The 19,904-nt window shown below is 36.7% G+C and overlaps 1 protein-coding gene across 1 annotated transcript in view; it reads right to left on the bottom strand.

Moving 5' to 3' along the window:
• Positions 1-13,596: 13,596 nt before the first annotated feature.
• The window catches only part of LOC121413084, a 32,943-nt gene continuing 26,635 nt past the window's right edge, over positions 13,597-19,904 (bottom strand). The window contains exon 4 of the mRNA XM_041605848.1: positions 13,597-15,209. Coding sequence (XP_041461782.1) covers positions 13,597-15,209 — 1,613 coding nt within the window. The remainder of the gene's footprint in view (positions 15,210-19,904) is intronic.

Here is a 19,904-nt window from a genome sequence, read left to right on the forward strand (position 1 = left end):
CCCACTCCCCAGGATGGACGGATTGAATGGATGAACTAATGGATACAAATGATAAAATGATGAGAAAAAATGGGATGGTGGCTGGACAGATCAACTAGTCATGTAGACAAAATAGCAGAAAATACGCATTTGCTGTATGTTTATTTGAGAACAAACATGTAAATGACTGTTGGTACGTGCTTATTGGCGGTTAAATGACAAATAGGCCTACACGGCTCACATTTTGTTTTGGGGCATTTCATTTATTAAAAAGGAGAGGAACCACTTGCTACGGTCATCGCCAAATGGATTATCTGCCTCTTTACAAAGTGAAATACTAGTACATGTATGAGTTTCAGCACGGTTAGGTATAGGCCCCTAAATGGGTTTTGGGATGAGTTTACCCCCGGCCGCGTCTGCGTGCGTGCGTACATGATATGATCTTGGTAGGCAGCTGCATGCATATTGGCGCTGCTATGCTAGCTGGCCTTCAGGGTTTTTTTCATAGTCTTACGACCAGAAGTAGGCTTATAGCTACCGTTTCGTGTTGTACCAGTGGTATGGGCAATAGGTACAGCAATATGGGTCGCGGAACGGTTTTCAAAGTGGGGGGGGGGGGCTGGCTGACCATCCAAAATATCACAATCCTAAGGTCATTTTTACGTTTTTTGTACACTGTTTTGAAAATAAGTGAGGGGCCGGGGGCTGAATTGCCCCGCTTCCGCGGCCCCTGAGAATGGGTTTTAGGGGACTGAATTAGTTGCACCACACAAAGTGGTCGCTAAAGCTACTTCCACATGCTCGTCCCAGCCTCTGGAAAAATAAAAAAATAAAAATAAAAACGGGGAAAAGGGGGATATAAAAAGAAACAAAATGGTGAAAGGGGAAGGGAAAAGAAAAGGAAAGGAGGAAAAGGGAAGGACAAGCCGAGAAAAAATGAAAAGAAAACGAAGTTTCTTTCGTTTCGGAAAAGTGAAAGACGAACATTCGAGAAAGAACAATTCATTCAGAAATAGGACTAGGCCTATATTTGATGCAATAGCAAACATATAGCGGGAAATGAAGGTCTGAATACATTGGAAATCAAAGAAAAACTTAAAGGACAAGAAAAAAGAGATAGTTTTACTGGGAGTGAATCCTCACTGAGAGGTAATTCGATATGTAGAAGTATATGAATGCACAAGGGGCAATAACTTACAAGTGATATTTCTTTGAATCTAAGCATATACCAAAAAAAAATCACATTTCTCTTTTGGATTCTTCCTTTTTTTTTCTTTTCTCAAGGGCCGCGAAACGATTTGGAAAGTGTGTGGGGTGGGGGCTGCCCATGCAAATAATCATAATAATGGTAACTATTACAATTTTTTGCAGTGCGTGGACCAAAGCCCCTCCCCCCTTTCCGTGGCCCCTGTAATACTTTAATTATTTGAAACATTACATTTTTCTTACGCCTTTAATTTATAAGTTTCCTTGTAGTCCTTCTCCCCTTTTTTGGCTGATATGTTTCAAGCATTTGTTTGCTTTTAGAGTTTTACTTTGCATTTTCTGCATTGTTCATGTTAGTTATATGCTATTACAATCTTTATGTCTTAGTCCTATCTTTATACAGTTAAAACATTGTCACTTGTATTTCAGGCCGTATTATGATTATGCTACATGCACATGCATTGTAAATTCATTTTGTTTATTCAATCAATAAATCGAAAAAAACTTCCCGGCAAAAAAGAGTTAGAGAACAATATTGAAATAAAAGAAAGTCCCTTTGAAAATGTGAACATGAGAACTATATACACACAACCGGATATGGATTGTGTAGCAACGAAAATACAAAAAGGTAAAAACAATACTGAAATAATAATGAACTCATTAATTCTAAATTGACAATGATGTGAATGGAGTTTCAATTTCAACCAACATGACCAAAGGCGTAAAATGGGCAAAAATTGAGTTGGACAGAATGGCGTATCGGGCAAATGTTTTGACATTCCTCATAAAAAACACTGATTGTGATAGATTTTGACCTATTATTGACATGATATTGTATTTCCTCTTGTCTCTCAGTTCTTTCCTTTTCTCTTCTGTTTTCTTCATGGTGATTTTTTTTTGGATGGGCCGGGGGAGGTGTCCATGCCCCCCAATTTCCTCACCCCATCTGTAATTCAGCAATTTCAACAGAATAAACTTGAAACAAAATATCTACATGGTAGAAAAAATGATAGTCATGATAGTTCATATCATTGATAAAATAAAGACGAAATACCATGTGTGTCGAGCGGAAACAATGATGGAACGTTTTGTTATTTGACTCAGATGTAGGCTTCGATCCCGGGAATGGGTGGGATACCCCCCAATATAATAATAATTATAACGATGGTGATATTAATAACAATAATAATAATGTACGTAATTACCATGATGATGGAAGTGATGGATATCGGATTACGCATAATGACCATTTAAATTGTTTTTCTTATTATTTTTCTCGAAAGCAATGTTTCTTCCAATATATTGCTATTGAATGAAAACATTCCTTTGGGGAAGTGATACTAACTGTGAAAAAAAATCCAAGATGAAATGAAAGGATGTCCTCATGTTTATATTTTTATACATGATATTATCATTTTGAGATTTACACCTCCACGCAACTAAGCACATTGCATGGCCTGCTTTTTGTGTTCCGTTTATTTACCACCCTTTTAAATTTTCTCGAAGTTTCCTTTATTCAGGTTCATGTTGTAAAAGGGTGGAGAATATAAAAAAGAAATGAGAAGTGAAATCTAAAAGAGTGCATGAAAGGTTTTTTTTTCATCCATGAAAACCGATGACAGTTCATGAAGGGCCGTCGCGCTCGACGTATCATCCATTATACATGTCCGTGAAAATGAAATGCTCGGGTTTGTATAAAAAATATGCGCTGTCATTGATTACTCATCGACATACATAGATTGCTATTTATTTACATGAACGTATCTACAATTTTCATGTCAGACTGAATAGCGCTTCGCGCTCGCATTAGTTGAAGAGTTTAGTTGCAAAAGGGATTAGGTCCACTTTTTACCATTCCGAGAAAAACCATGGTTTTTATTCTCACTTACTGCAATACTCTTGTGAGGATGTACTACCCTATCATGTGAACATAAAATTCGGTATGTGAAATAAATCTACCTGTCTTCAATTTTTTTTCTACATATACTTTTAAAAATTGTCATTGTTGACCTAACCCTTTTGCAACTAAACTGGAATGAATCCAATCTATTATGATAAAAATGGTGATTTATTTTTGCCACTTTTATTCACGTTTTCATGTGATTCGAATTTCAAATTTTCGTTGTTTTCACCAGAAAGACTAAAATTTTAGAGGATTTGAGACAGAAAAAAAATAATGGGCAATGGACCTAACCGCTTTTGGCTCTTCAGAATACTTTGTTTGCAAAAGGGGTTAGGTTCACTCCAAGAAAATATCTTTTTATTCTCCCATACTGCAGTATTTTTATGTCACGGTGAAATTTGATGTATGTGATACCCTACCATGAGAACATAAAATTGGATACAAAAGAAATCCACCTGTCTTCATATCTTTTTAAAAATTCTGTGTGGACCTAACCCTTTGGAACTAAATTGAAATGGACCTAACCCCTTTAAAAAAAGAGCGATTTTTCGTTGCCATCACTTTTTAATGGGAATTTCAACTATTCTTTGGAATCGGAGCTACTAAAAATCTATACATTGAGACCAATAATTCAAATTTGATGAAAAATGGACCTAACCCTTTGGTGGGTTCTTCATTGATTGAGCATGATACTCTTCCTAATACTATGGTTATAAATATTTGCTAGAATGTCCCTGTTATGTCTAAATCTTTAACAAATGTCAGTTTGGTGTTCGGAGCAATATTCGAAATGTTTTGTTCTTGGTCTGCACGGATATTGACGATAGAAGTGTGAGCAAAGATGAGGGACACTGAAGCCTAATGACTCATATCTGTCGGCAACCAAATTACCTCGCCCCCCCCCCCTCCGCCACACCCTGTCCCCTCCCGGAGACGCGCGGCGAGAATAAGCATGCACCGGCCTACTAAAAAATTGGACTATTGTCAGTTTTTTTTCACGCGCCCGTGGGCCTAAATTTAGTTTACTCGAGTATACTCGCCCCCCCCCCCCCCCTATACATGGGCACACAGATGGGGCTCAGACCCACGGTCCCCTCTAAAAGCTTTACCTCCAAGAAAGAAGGATGGGGGCACGCAGTATATAATGCATAGTGAGTGTATGTGCCGCGGATTTTTACACTCAAATTTCATTTCCATTTAAGGCATAGCATGTTTATGTTATTGAGAAATAGAACAAAGAAAGTCGCTCCAAAGCATAGCATTTCTTCCTATTAAGAACAAAAAATAAAGAAATCCGCTCGAAAGCTTCAAATATTTTTCGTACGCCGTTCCGGTCGCATTGATCTGCTACGTATAAAAGATGCAATTTTGGTGCCTTTTTTGTTTCATTTTCCTAGTCAAAAAACTTGGGTGATCCACTTTCCTAAAATTTAGGTTGCTTTTTCTCTTTTTTTTTTGGGGGGGGGGGCTTGTCAAATCTTAACTGTGTCCATCCCAAACTTTCAGGTGGACCTTCCCTATATTTTTTTGCTTCCGCGCCAATGATACGCACTCACACGCTGGCGATCAAGGACCCCCATTTTCACAAACATTTGTAGTTCCAAAAGCCCGTTCCGAGGACTCTCTTTACAATAAGCCCCCTAGCTCCAAGCCCCCCCTTTTTTTTAGTCTCGCCCGCGGCACACGTACCCCTACCACTGTTTGGTCGAGTGCCCCCCCCCCCCCCGGGGGGGAGAAAATAAAGACAGGGGAAGAAAAAAGGTGAATTATCATGAATATACTTAAAAAAAAACATTTGTGCTCGCCCGCGAGCAGATTTTTCAAGTATTTAAATCAAAGCCATACACCACATTGGAACGAAATAAAATCCCCAATAGATAACAATATTCGCGAAGTTCTTCGACCCAAGCACGTAAACAGCTTGACATTTCATTGATTGACTCGTAACCTATATTTTATAGCTGGCCTCAAAATAAAAGAAAGGGTATAGTATATATATATAAAAAAAATAGAACACGCGGTATTGTAGGTGGAGGCTGTAATTTACTGATAAATGAAGTCTAAATAGGACGCACAATTATTATTTTTCCTTCTTTTTTTCAAGAGTATCATAAACAAAGACATCATACAACACGTGATATGAATCATAATGAGCAAATAAAAAAACGTGATAACAGTGCAATGAAAGGAATTAGAAAAGGAAGTTGTGTATAATAAAATGTAACTAAACATGACGAAAGAAAGAATAAAGAAAGAAGGAAGGAAGGAAAGAAGAAAGAAAGAAAGAAAAAAGAAAAAAAAAACGAATAGCCATTTCCTTCCCTCTCATAAGCACCCTTACACGCCCCCCGTCCAGCTTCCCTACCTTCCATACACCGAGGAAGTAATAAAGAGAGAAAGGAAATGTGAGAGAAAGGAAAAACGTACACACACACAAACCCAAATCACCGCGATTTGAAAGAAGTGGGGGTAGCCGGGCTGTACATACATAACGTCATTGTGGTGATGGTCACTGCACGAAGCACGTTTGACCAAGGATTTGACGTGTCCACGGTATCTGACTCTTTGAAAGTGAGCATTTATACAGGGGCCTGCACGGCCAAGGCATCTTCCATAATTATACACGCTTTCTAGGAAATAGAAGGAAATACAGGAGCAACCCTGATTTCAGTCTGCGCGGTCAACGTGCAGCAAAGCGGGACCTTCCCGTGGTACATGTGAACGGTGTTGACAATTGTGATCACGGTCGATCGTACGTTTCAAAGTAAATGTTGTGCACACGGCACGAATCTGGGCGGTGTTGTCTTGCACTGATCGGAAGTTATCGAAGTCATTTGGTCTCAAGGTGGCGCTCTTCATATTTCCTTCCTTCGATTAACCATACTTCCAAATAAAGCAGACAATTCGGGACTTCCCATCTATTTTATTTTTTAGAAAAACAGTACATTCTGGCCAATCTGGGCATTGTAAGGAATCACAACTTGTATATCAATAATGTGGAAAGCAAATCGCGAAATATATTTTAAAAATTTGAATTCAACCAATGTCACAATCCAGGGGATCAAGTGTGTTGGAAGCGTGTGAGCAACCTCTAGATAATAGGATTTGTATTGGAGGGGATGTCATTTTTAATAACAGCTTCTGCTGGTAATAAAAATAAAAATAATACTAATAATGATCCTTGTGAGATGTTGAAAGCGCGAATCGCAAGCTGAAACTAGTAGACATTTCATGTAACAAGACGTGAAGTGAGCATTCGGAGCATTTTTTGTAATCGTGAGAAAGATGTGTATCTTTCTAAAGAATTAATGCGAGGGCGAGTTGTAATTTGTTTATATACTGACCTGGGGCCCGTTGCATGAAACTTTTTACCTGAGAAAACTCAGGTTGTTTTTACAGGAGTTTTTGCCCTGTGCTAAAGTAATTGGCAGAAATCAGACTAACCTTAGTTTTCAGTTTTTACCGGAGTTTTCTCAGGTAAAAAGTTTTATGCAACAGGCTTCAGAAAGTAATCTTTTAAGGACTGCATTTAGTGACTCATGAATAGAATATATATCTCACGAACTAAATAATGAGAGCGCAAACCGCAAGCTTAAAATTTGTGATATTCCAACCTGAAAACTGGACATTTCATACTTATTTTTTGTAACCAGGAATAGAATGAGTTCCTCAATAAACAATACTTGATGCGAGCGAGAAACGTGAGCCAAATTTTTCCGATTTTCCAACCTGAAAACTGGACATTCTATAGCATTCTTGTAAAAAAAATAATAATAGCTGGGAGAATAGTTTTCAGAACTGAAGTGGCTTCCCTTGGTAAATGATATCTTTATCAATATCATCATTCTAGGCCCACATGAAATTTCCAAAAGTTTGAGCACGTGATTTGCTCGCAACATCTCACAAGGATGCCCTTTTCACAGTATTGACCAAAAAGGTGAATTTTAAATCTTCAGATTTGACTTTTCCCCCCAAACCGCTTGCTCTCTACGCTCGCAGAAATGAAACGTAAATATATAACTTTAGCATGTTTAGTGATCACTTAAAAAATTGTGCTCAATTTAGTTACTACAAAAACACACAACCTCTTTACACAGATGATAATGTAATGGTTAAAATATCCGTTTGCACCAAATTGCCCCTATTGGCCCCCTTTTTTTTACTTTGCCCCCCCCCCAAAAAAAAAATACGTTCCGCCGCCATTGGCTATAACACGATCGTCTTCATGGCTAACTGTAAAAAGTTCTTAAAATGTCCCCTTTAGATCAGATCAGAGCTTATATATTTAAAAATTCTGTTCGCGCTTCTTGCTAGCAGTTATTATCTAAATTTAGTTACATAGGCATCTCGCTTTGAAGATCACAAACATATTGCCCATCATATTAACAAAAATATAGCTCGCGCTCGCATTATTTAAAAAGGGTTTATCATGTTATTACATATTTACTTTATTTTATAAGGATGAAGCTAATTATTGACTGTTAGGACTACCCTTTCAAAGAAACAAACAAAAATCAACTTTAAACTGCCGATCAAGGAAAATATGGCTAAAAAAAAATTCCCCCCCCCCCCCCCCTCTATTTGACGAAAGTTGGATCCGCCGGGAGGGAGGCAGGGGGCATCAAAAATGGAATAAAAAACAGGGGAATTAATATTTTCCAAAATGGGAAAGTTCCTTTTTCAAAAATAAATATGCCGTTTTTCATGTTTTTTCGAAATAAAATACTCTTTTTAAAGTATACAAGTTAAGTTAAGTTTTCAGGCTGGAATATTGATAAATTTCAGCTTGCGCTTCGCACTCTCATTCGATTGGTGAAATATGCATCCTAAAGAGGTCACTAAATGCTTTCTTTAACAGGTTCCTTTTCTGGTCAGTATGTTTAAGCTCGCGTTTTGCGCTCGTGTTAATTCTTTAGTTAGATGCACATCTTTTTAATGACAGCAGAAATCCGCTCGGATTTTTAAAAACTAATTTTCATTTTTTATTGAAATAACCTAAAGTTTAGCTTGTGATTCACGCTCGCAACACCTCGCAATAATGCCATTTTAAGAATAACTGACCACAAAAAACGTTATTAACTTCACCTTTGAATTTGTTTTACCAAGCCGCTCGCTCATTATACTCTCTCCCGAAAAATAAAGCCTAAATAAACATTTTGCCATAATAAGAAGTCACTTCAAAAAAGTTATTCTCTACTTAATCACTATCAAACAGACATTGACTTCAAGCAGATGATAATCTTAAGGTGAAAATATCACCACAGTCCCAATTTTGACGTATGAGTTTCATTTTTTGGCTTTACCCCCAACGAAAATTCGTTCGGCCGCCCTTGCCTTCCCATCCTCATATGATAATTGAACGGCAACAGTGTCCCCGCCCCTCCCCTTGCCTCTGCTTTCCCGGTTTTCATTTTTCGGATTAACGAACCTTATTTTGTTTTCGGATTAACGAACCTTATTTCGTTTTCGGATTAACGAACCTTCGGAAAAACGAACCTTATTTTGTTTTCGGATTAACGAACCTTATTTCGTTTTCGGATTAACGAACCTTCGGAAAAACGAACCTTATTTCGTTTTCGGATCAACGAACCTTCGGAATAACGAACCTTTTTTCGTTTTCGGATTAACGAACCTTCGGAACAACGAACCTTATTTCGTTTTCGGATTAACGAACCTTCGGAACAACGAACCTTATTTCGTTTTCGGATTATCGAACCTTCGGAATAACGAATCGCCGGAATTACGCCACAAATGTTCGGATTAACGAACCCTTTTTCGTTTTCGGATTAACGAACATCGAGGTATAGGCAATTTACGTGTTTCGGAATTACGAACCTTCGGAATAAAGAACCTTCGGAATTACAAAGCTTCGGAAATACGAAGTGTAACCGATAATAATAATAATAATAGACTTGAAAGGTTTGCTTCGTCATATTATGTCAACGGATACGCTTCACAATTACTATTTCATTACTGAGTTTACCAACACTCTAGAATTAAGATCAAAATCTAAGAACTCCACGATGTTCTGATATTATTTGGGTTAGTCAGTGTTTTTCCCAACACTGGTTCTTCTCATACATTAACGAATAGACAATTACTTCCAAGCATGCTTGAGAAACAAAAACAAATATTCTTCATATGTTCAGTATAACGACGCAGTCATTTAACTTTACCATTTAAAAAAAACCTTAAACATAATAACCTCGAGATGATTAAAACTTTCCTTAACTAATATCCTAAATCAAATGTATGACATGTAGTCAAACAAGGATTTTTTTCTTGTATTTCCCAGTTCTTCTGATTAAGTCACTCAATAGGAAACGTTAAACGCAAATTTTGACAACCTAGCAAAGAACCTGGATTGTTGACTACTAGTATTTTATTATTCTCATTATCCCTAGATTTGGGGCCTATTTGCATAAAAAGGGACACGGGCCCTAATTGCAAGAAAATGTTGATTTATTTATTCACTCATCTGTTATTAACCTCGTCTTTTTTATGAAAGTACAAAAATAGCAATCCCTAAATACTAAATCCATTCACAGTCAGTAACTACTCTCCACTACTTGCTTGACACACATAGCAACGCCTACATGATTCAAATTAGAGCATCCGTAACTCTTTGTCTCGACGGGATGGTGTGTTTTATTTTAGGCAATTTTTAAGTTCCCAGTCTAGCAAGAATATTTACTCACAATCTGATAATGTTGATCATCCAAAGGGGCCATTATTTATATCATGTTCACTGTTGATTAAGTTGTATTGATCATATTGAGAGTAAAAATACTTTTATGTTTTTCAATTTATCTGTCAATATTACAACGCAAAAGGTCTACAAAAAAATAAGATTGCACCAAGTTTTCTCAATTGTAATCACTTTTGGTGATAACCCTAGAATTTATTCTCCTCATGAATATTTGAGTTATTTGTGATTTGTTCACAAAGTAATGTATTGTTTGGAACCCCCCCCCCCCCTCCAAAAAAAATGTCCTTTTTACTTGAGAGAAACGCTGTGAACAGAAAAAAAGTAAAAAGGAGGTAGCATATCAAGTTGTTATTTTATTTTTTATATGCTAAACAACTGCAAGAATATTTATTAGGAGGCTGCACTCTACAAGCTCCGCTTTTTAGCAGCCTCCTCCATTTCCAACCTGATTTGTAATAATCTTGAAAATAATTTTTTGTACAGGAATATTTGAAATGTGTTTTGTTATTTATATATGTCAACATGTACAGAAGAAACTGTAATTGTTGAAAATGGAAATAAAACGAATGAATGAATGAATATCCATGTTTAATTTACGGCCTCGTAACAGCAGGCCCGATCCCCACAGTTGTAAGCAAACTACCCTACCGCAACTACACGTGCATCAGGACATTCTCCTGCACATGGGTCTCCTGCATTCCATCAACAGCCGATTTGCTTGAGGATTACCATATGTGCACAAGTAGGCCGTAAAACAATATTTTAAAAATGCCAAAAATTTCCGGTTTTCAGGCCTTAATGTCAACAGATTTATAGCTCTCATTATCATTACATGTATAAATAAGGCAACAGTTTCATTAATTCGTAATAATAAAATTGTCCTTTTTTTCAGAATGGAATATCAATATCGACAAGTTTCATCTTGCGCTGAGGAAGAGGAATAGGAAAATGGTAATTTTCATATGATGAAAAAAAATAATATACCTGCAATTTCCCCTTGTGCTTGGTCTAAGAAATAGTTTAAATAAAATTGGCTCACGCTTCGTGCTTGCATCATTTGTGAAGTACGATATATATTCACTTTACTTCATTTTCCTACGAAATAGTGTTTAGATTGACCCTTTTCAGATCGCCATAATGGGTTTTTTTCAGCTCGTGCTCGTGCATTATTGATTTTCATAATAAAGGAATTTCGAATTCCCAGATTCTAGGTCTAAATCTCAAAAAACATGCGCACATAATAGATACGCAGTTTGTTCCTTATTCAAAATGTGCTTGGATTATCCAGTTTCACATCAGAATATCAAAAATTTTCTTCTAGCGCTGCGCTTGCATTATTAATGAAGGAAGATTAGTCATCCTTTTTGTGATTACGAAATCTGAATAGTGTGTCACATGTTTAGGTCTAATTCTAACTGTTTATTTGTATACCTATCCTGTTTCTGATGACAAAAGTGCTTAGAATATCAAATTTTTAGGTCGAAATGACAAAAAAATTCAGCTCGCTCTTCGCGCTCGCATTATTTGATTGTTGAAATATGTGTCGCTTTCAATGGTAACTGCAAACAGCAGTAGGTCTGTTTTCCCCTCAGGCCACAACGGATACCAAAAATTTCTGCTCGCGATTCGTGCTCGCAGTGATTATTTAGGTACATACACACCTTGTTTACGATCACAATCGTTGCTCAAAATATTAAATTGTCAGGACAAAATACATAAAATTTCCTGTAAAAATTTGCTCGCGCTTCGCGCTCGTTCAATTCAATTAGGCTTTAAAAAACCCTCAAAAACGTTTGGATATCTGAGTTTGGCCATTATTTCTCCCGAATTCCAATTTTACACAATGCATATTTGACTTAATTCAAAAGATCACTTAATTTTCTTTAAATTGATACCATGCTCGTTATGATCAAGCCACCACAAAAAGAGCAGGACTCAAAAGTGTTGGATGAGGTCTGAATTGAAAAGCTGCAGAACAATCAGAAATGGTCATAAAAAGTCAATACAAAACATGGTTCTTTGTCTGTGTCAATAGAGATGAAAATCCACTCAAATAAAGCCCCTGCTTCTTCATTTGGTTTGTTTTATTGTGGTTTATGTATGTGATGGTTCTGTGAAATAACATGGTTTGAGTCGTGGTTTGAAATACCCAAGCATGTTGTTTGTTATATGTTTGCTTGTGCAGAGGTGTGTTTGATTCCATGTTAATGTTGATGTTTAGGTGCATGAAAACAATTAAAAGAAACTGCTGAGAAACTCATCACCACAAAAAAAGAACAGCCACTGCACCTCCATGTAAACCCTTATCATATTAAATGGGGTATCGTTTTTAAAGAGAGTTAAATGATCTAGTCATTGCTATTAATTACAAATTGATATTTATTAACAGGGGAAGGATTCTTTATCATACTCAAAACAAACTGCCCAGTAACTCACTCACTACAATTGAAAAAAGCACAGTGACTTTCAACATTGTGTCATTTTGCGACTTTTAAATTTACACCTTGCCCCACATTTCAAGGCACTGCACCTCCATGTGAACCATAATCATATCATGTAGGGTATCATTTTAAAGATATTGAAATAAAGTATTTTTATGTTAATTAGATATCGATATTTACTAAAAACGAGGAGGGACTATCGATGAATGTCAGATTTCCAAACTTTTTTGAGGAGTTTATATGAGATTATTATTTATTTATGTTTTGTGAGAATAAAGTGAACGAGTTACTGTTAGGACTACCCCTTCAAAGAAACAAAAAAAAAATCAACTTTGAGCGGCCGATCGGGGAAAATATGGTTCAATATTTGCGAAAGCTGGATCCGCTCCTGATTACATTTGAGTCATATGTGCATACCCGAGGCTTAACTCTTGTACGTTTAAAGGAGAATGAAACCTTTGGAATGAGACAGCTTGTGTGAAAACAGAAAAATCAAAGAAACAGATCAATGCAAGTTTGAGAAAAATTGGGCAAATAATAAGAAAGTTATGAGCATTTGAATATTGCGATAACTAATGCTAAGGAGATGCTCAAATTGGTAATGCGACAAAGATGTGTGATGTCACTTGTGAACAACACTCCCCATTACTTTAGTATATATTTCACTTAAATTGCCTCTTTTACCACATCGATCAGTAGATCATGTGTTTTTTGTTATAGAAGGGCATGTAATACAGATTTTTAAAGAATAAATCATGGAGAGTTTGTAACACCATAAGAAAAAGCAAAACGAGACATTTTGGGGGTATTTTATAGTCTATCAAAGGGAAAGTTGTTCACATGTGACATCACACATCCTTGTCGCATTGCCAATGGGAGGATCTCCATAGCATTAGTGATTGCAATATTCAAATGCTTATAACTTCTTCACTGCTTGTCTGATTTTTCTCAAACTTTCTTTGTTATTATTCTTTGATTTTTCTGTTTTAACAGAAGCCTACTTATTCCAAAGGTTTCATTTCCCTTTAAGAACAACAAAACAAAATACATGTATATACACGTTTTGTATTACTTTTCCCCCTTCTTCTACGTTTTGTTTGTTTTTAAATAGTTATCTAATAAATTTTATCAAATATTTGAAATTACATTATTCTTTTTGCGTCATCTGATTACAAGGGTGTATTTTGTAACAGATATAAAGATAAATAACAGTGAAATTGGGCCGAGCAATGTTATTTGAATGTTTCATGTTTTTGAGGAGCAGTGCACTTTGGTCTCGTTTGTTTTGAATATTGCGGGTAAAAAATAGAAGTAAGAAAACAAATAATATCTAGTCTTTCACAGATTATATCTTCGGATTAAGAGGGTGTGTACTTTTTGTTGAAATTATTTACCACTTTACGATGATTCACGATGAAGAGATGTCCTGATACCGTGTGGGCCTGCATATGTTCCCTGATCTCAAGTGTGTTGCTGGATGAAGTCGATGGATGATCTGCCACAGCTCTGGCCACTGTTTGGTCTTGACTCTCATATGCTACATCAACAATGAAGTCATCATCTGTACGCCCATATCCCATAACGCGTTTTGATTCTATGAGACTAGTTATGATATCCAATCCGACCTCCTTCTGTTGGGCCGAGGTGAAGTACAGAAGCTCGCGGAATTCACGTGCATTTCCGACTATATCCTCCATCAACCTGTCGTACTCGCTTCTGTTTGAGTTGTGAAGAGATGCAAGATACATCCCTGATAGATACTCCTGAAACAGCTTGTGGGGGAACTGCACGGATGAGTCTGCGGGATGTTTATTGTATCTTTGTTGTCTCCTCTGAAGGATCGGTGCTTGTTTAGTGAGTACTCCAACTTGACAACCTGTGTTAATACACCCTGGCCAGCTCTTGAACTCTTGTTCACTGAACACTAATCGCCTTTCCACGAGCCCCTGGAAGGCAAGACAACCGATGTTGGATAGATGGAGAAGTACTTCTGCACGCTGAACATGCCATTCCTCGTCTCTTGACGTCAGACCGAGCTTTGAAAGATAATGATCGACCAAGAATTGAACCATCTCATCAATCAGCTGAGAAAATGTTTGTAACTTCGACATTGCTATGCGACGTTCGCCATCGAAATCTTTCCACATGATACACAGCATAGCTGTGTATATGGGGTATGGAGCCATGTTCTCTCTGATTACATCGTTATTTGATATAAATCGATTCAAATCTTCAGCCGAAGTTGTGTCTGGATTGAAGAACTTGGTGACGTAGGAAGATAGATTTTCATCAGAGAAACCTTCCACGGCAATGAAGGCATAAAGCTTTCTAAGCTCTTGAATCTTTCGTATCTCATCTGATCTCCAACGTCTGGATGTGATTAGTACTTTCCCTGACTTGAATAGCCGATTCAGGATGATAAGGGCGATTTGGTAACAGCTATCAAGATCGCCAGCAAACTCGTCAAAACCGTCCAGAACGAGAAGGACGTCTATCTGATGGGAAAATACATACTTGTTTAGCTGCATGGCTGTAACCATATTGTCGTCTGGGAGGTAGGACTTTATAATATCTCCAATAGTCTTATCCTTTACTTCACGAAGGAGGACGAGAAGTACAAGTTTGAAATCTTGGTAGCCTGCTCCATGAATCCAGTCCCAAACGATCTTTGCACAGAGAGTTGTCTTCCCCACACCACCTTCACCTTCAACCAACAAGCGTTGAGGAAAGACTCCGTTTACCTTGGTCTTGAGGAGGTCTTCGTAGAGTAGCGGCGTCTTATGCTCAGTTCCCTTATCTTCCTCCATCAACGTCAGATTTGTGAAAATCCGCTTAAATTCAAGTATAAGTCGGCTGTTCAGTGGATCGGCTTGAATTTGACAGTGGTGAATGGCCGAATATTTCTTGACCTCTTTGATGACCCGTTGGAATTCATCTTCCGTCATTGATGGTATGTGATCTCCGGCCTTACCTGTAATGAAATAGAAAATAAAATATATCAATTACAAAGGAATGCATTCCTTTATGACTGTCACTCAATGTCTTGATATTTTGTTTTGTGCGATATTTATATTTTCATCTCATTTTTATGAAATATCTTTTTTTATTTTGGGTATGTTTTTTAGTTTCGTTTTTATGATAATACTAATAATAATAATATAGGATATTTATATTGCGCACATATCCACCTTGTTAGGTGCTCAAGGCGCTCCTATATAGGCGTTCATAGCGCACACAGCTTCTTAAGGAATTACTTCCTACCGGTACCCATTTACCTCACCTGGGTTTATATTTGCACCTTATGACTCAGAGTGAAGAACAACTTCGGTGTCTTGCAATCATTAGTAAGATTTTTTCTATTTTTCATATGAATGAACTGATTAATAAGATTATTTTTTTTCTTATTGTAAATATTGTCAATGCTGTTGTTTTGGGGGTCATTCTCTATAAGCAGTTTTTTTATGGTCCTAACCATATTTTGTACCATTTTGCCAGGGTTTGTTTGGCATACTTGTACATATTATTTTTACACTCAGTTATTTCATATGAATGAATTGCCATAGTTTGATAATTGCAATTAAATTATTTTGTCAGGATTTGTTCGGCATACTTGTACATATTTATTTTTACACCCAGGTATTTCATATGAATGAATTGCAATAATTTGATAAGTGTTATTGAATTATTTTGTCAGAATTTGTTTAGCATGTACATATATTCAAGTATTTCATATGAATGAATTGCCATAGTTTGATAATTGCAATTAAATTATTTTGTCAGGATTTGTTAGCATACTTGTACATAAATAAATTGCCATTAATTTGTTAAGTGCAATGAATAACCTCTTCATCTTATATAGGGCATATTTATATATAATATTAATGGTAATATTATAATCCACAAAATCAATAATATAAGGCAAATTATGAATCTGCACTGTGGTATTACACTTAGAGAGATTGCGTTCATACCAAACAATTATGTTGAAAAAATTATAATGCCCTAATCGTTCGATTATTGAAACAGTGTTATTTCATTTGTATAATGCTGGTAGTGAAAGTAATGCATATTTGTTTTAATATTTTCTTGAATCAGGTACTTTTTATAAAAATATATAAGCATGAATATTCACAATTTTCAATGTTATATTTGATGCAATGACATTTTCCAGGGTTATTTGTAATACACATACTTTTATTCCCACATATTTCATATAAATGAGTTTTCATAGTTTGATAAATGCAGTCTAATTGTCGCATAACTTAGGAAATTTGGGGCTAAATAAATATTTCCATTTCTACATATGATGTATATTGTGATGAAACATATATTGAGAAGTTAAGACAAGGACTTGAAGCGTTTCTTTCTCATTACTATCAGAATTAAATAAATATGCACTCATCAATTGTAATTTCTTGTCTAAGTTGTTCATTTTGTAGTAGTATGATTTCACCAGTTAAATGTAAATATTACAAGATATAAAAAGAATAAACAGAGAGATAAAGCAGAAAAAAAATTCAAGAAGAGAAAGTGAGAGTTAGAGGAAAAGAAGCGAATTTGACTAAGGGGAAATGAACATAAAATGAATGAGAACCTACCCCCTCCCTCCAAAAAAGTACTAGTGATAATGATAGAAAAAAAATATAAAAATATGAAAAAAAATTAAATGTGATTAAAGTAATTTTTCATGGTAATGAAATGAGAGAAATAGAGGTGAACTGGGTAGATGATGCGAAGAGAGGAAGAGAACAGGCGAGAATAGCACAAGTGTTAGAGTCGGGGGAAAAATAGAGGTGGTGGGCGGAGGCATACTTCTCTCAAAATGAGAGCGAGAGAAAGGCAGAGGAGACGCAAGATTGAGTGCAATATGACATATGGGAAGACGACGTCAGAGAGAAAAGATGTAGAGAAATAATACCCCCTCCCCCCAAAAAAATAATGAAATGAAGGATAACGAGCAAAAGACTGATAGAATAAGGAAGAGAGAGCGAGAGAGAGGGATAAAAAGAGAACATGAGAACAAAATATAATGCCGAACCATAACGTGTGCTTTTTGCTAATACACTGAATAATTATTTAATTCAATAGAATATGATTTGTATGACATTATTTTTTTTAACTGGGTAGATGATGCGAAGAGAGGAAGAGAACAGGCGAGAATAGCACAAGTGTCAGAGTCGGGGGAAAAATAGAGGTGGTGGGCGGAGGCATACTTCTCTCAAAATGAGAGCGAGAGAAAGGCAGAGGAGACGCAAGATTGAGTGCAATATGACATATGGGAAGACGACGTCAGAGAGAAAAGATGTAGAGGTTAGGATATATAAAAGATGAAAGATAAGACAGCGGCCCGGGGGGGGGGGGCACTTCCATTCACGAGTGGATACCATACGCGACCATGGGGTCTCGAAAAGCACCCTAAACACGTAATTTCCATATTCTGAAAATGCACCCCTTAACAAGTATTGACGTGTGAAACCCTACCCTTAACAAGTATTGGAAACAAAACGATACTCTTGGCAAATATTTCCTGAAATGAACCCTTAAACAAGTAAAGGGATGTTTTATTGTTACGGGTCCTTTGGTTGTCGGCTTTACCTTATTTGGTTTAGTACGACCCCACCTTCTACACCTCGCGCAAATAGGACTCTAAACACGTAGTGTTGGGGCAAAAAGGACATCCTTTATAGAACATTTTAATTTTGTTTTATCATCCCCGCAAATTGGACCCTAAACACGTAATTTTACTAGCGAAATGGATATCCTTTTTTCATTATTTTTGTGTTTTTGACACCCTTTTCACGTTACGTACGTAACGTGCCCTATCGTGAAAAGGACATCCTTTTTACTGTTTTTTGGTCGCGCATGGTATCCACTCGTCAATGTAAGTGCCCCCCCCCCCCCGGGGACAGCGGATGAACGAGGGAGAAGGTCAGAGGTCGGTTATGGACATTCAGAGGAGAGTCCGGGTGAATTTTTAAACTTTCATCCTCCTCGCCCTCCCTCATTTTCTCATCATTTTTTGATACTTTTTGTCTACTATTGTGAAAAAAATGAAAAAGGAAAACCATTCAGCACGCTATTATCGTCTGTTTTTTTTTTAAAGGGAATCGTCTATGTAGTCTGCTCTTTTCAAAGGGAGCCGTCTATGTAGTCGAGACACCCCTAGATACTCCCGAACAAAAGAATATCATGGCGGCTGCTCAAACAAATTCCTTTTAAAAGACCAGGATGTAGAGATTTGGTCAACGCCCTGCATGAATACAAGGAAGATTAGCATTTATCGTCAGGTCGACCACCTCAATGCTCTCCGTATTTTGCAACTCCAAAGCTATATAGCTGTACATATATATATAAAGAAATGAATGTTGACTCTTTTATTTTGCTTGCATGGGTTTAGGAAATCAAAGTATTATTTACTTCGAACGCATGGCAGTGCATGGTTTATACATAAATAGTACAATCTTCCCTTGGCAATGATGCATGCATATGGCGTAGTGATGGAGAAGATGCATGAGATTTAGAGAAAGAATACCCCCCCCCCAAAAAAAAATAGTAATAATGAGATGAAAGATAACAAGCAAAAGACTGATAGAATGTGGAAGAGGGTGAGAGAGGGAGAGGGGGTAAAAAGGGAAAATGAAACCAAAATATAATGCCGAACCATAACGTGTGTTTTTTGCTACTGCACTGAATATTTACTTCTAAAGAATATTGCATGACTTTATTTTATTTATATTGGATTATTACTGTTCTACCGGCAGTAGTTTTTTTATGGCCTTGCAGAGAATGAATTGATCATACATTATGCTTTAATACTTGTCATTTTATCCCGGCTGTACTCTCTTTCCCTCCCAGGTAAGAGCATTTACCTAGAAAAGTCGGTGGAGAATCATTTCAATTTTCAAAAGATGCGTGATAATAAAATGGACCAAAAGATAAGTAGTAGAAACAGATGAAATACAAATACACCCCCTTTGTTTGCTACAACCAGACAAATCCTTGTCAAATCTGCCAACTTTTTTTTCCATTCTTGACCCCCCCCCCAAAAAAATTATGTATATATATATATATATATATATATATATATATATATATATATATATATATATATATATTTGGGGGTGAATAGCGATGGAGAATAATATTAGTGGAAAATAAACGATCGACCCAATTTTTTGTAATGGCAAATGCCCACTCTTATTTTTTTTGTGGGGGTGGGCTTACCCTGTTTAGCATGGAATATGAAGTATTTTACATTGCAGGGACATTCAGAGGAATGTACGGGAGAAATTTTGAACTTTCCCCCTCCTTGCCCTCCCTCATTTATAATGTTTTGATACCTTTTTGTCTACTTTTGTGAAAAAGAATGAAAGGAAAACCAGTCAACACACAGTTTATCGTCTGCTCTTTTCAAAGGGAACCGTCTAAGTCACGGTAGTTATTAGTCGAGGCACCCCTAGGTACTCCCTAACAAAACAATACCATGGCGGCTGCTCAAACAAATTCCTTTTAAAAGACCAGGACGTAGAGATTTGGTCAACGCCTTGCATGAATAAAAGGAAGATTAGCGTTTATCGTCAGGCCGACCACATCAATGCTCTCCGTATTCTGCAACTCCAAAGCTATATAGCTGTACATATATATATATATATATATATATATATAT

The sequence above is a fragment of the Lytechinus variegatus genome, chromosome 4 (assembly GCF_018143015.1).
Source record: "Lytechinus variegatus isolate NC3 chromosome 4, Lvar_3.0, whole genome shotgun sequence".
Classification (NCBI taxonomy): Eukaryota; Metazoa; Echinodermata; class Echinoidea; order Temnopleuroida; family Toxopneustidae; genus Lytechinus; species Lytechinus variegatus.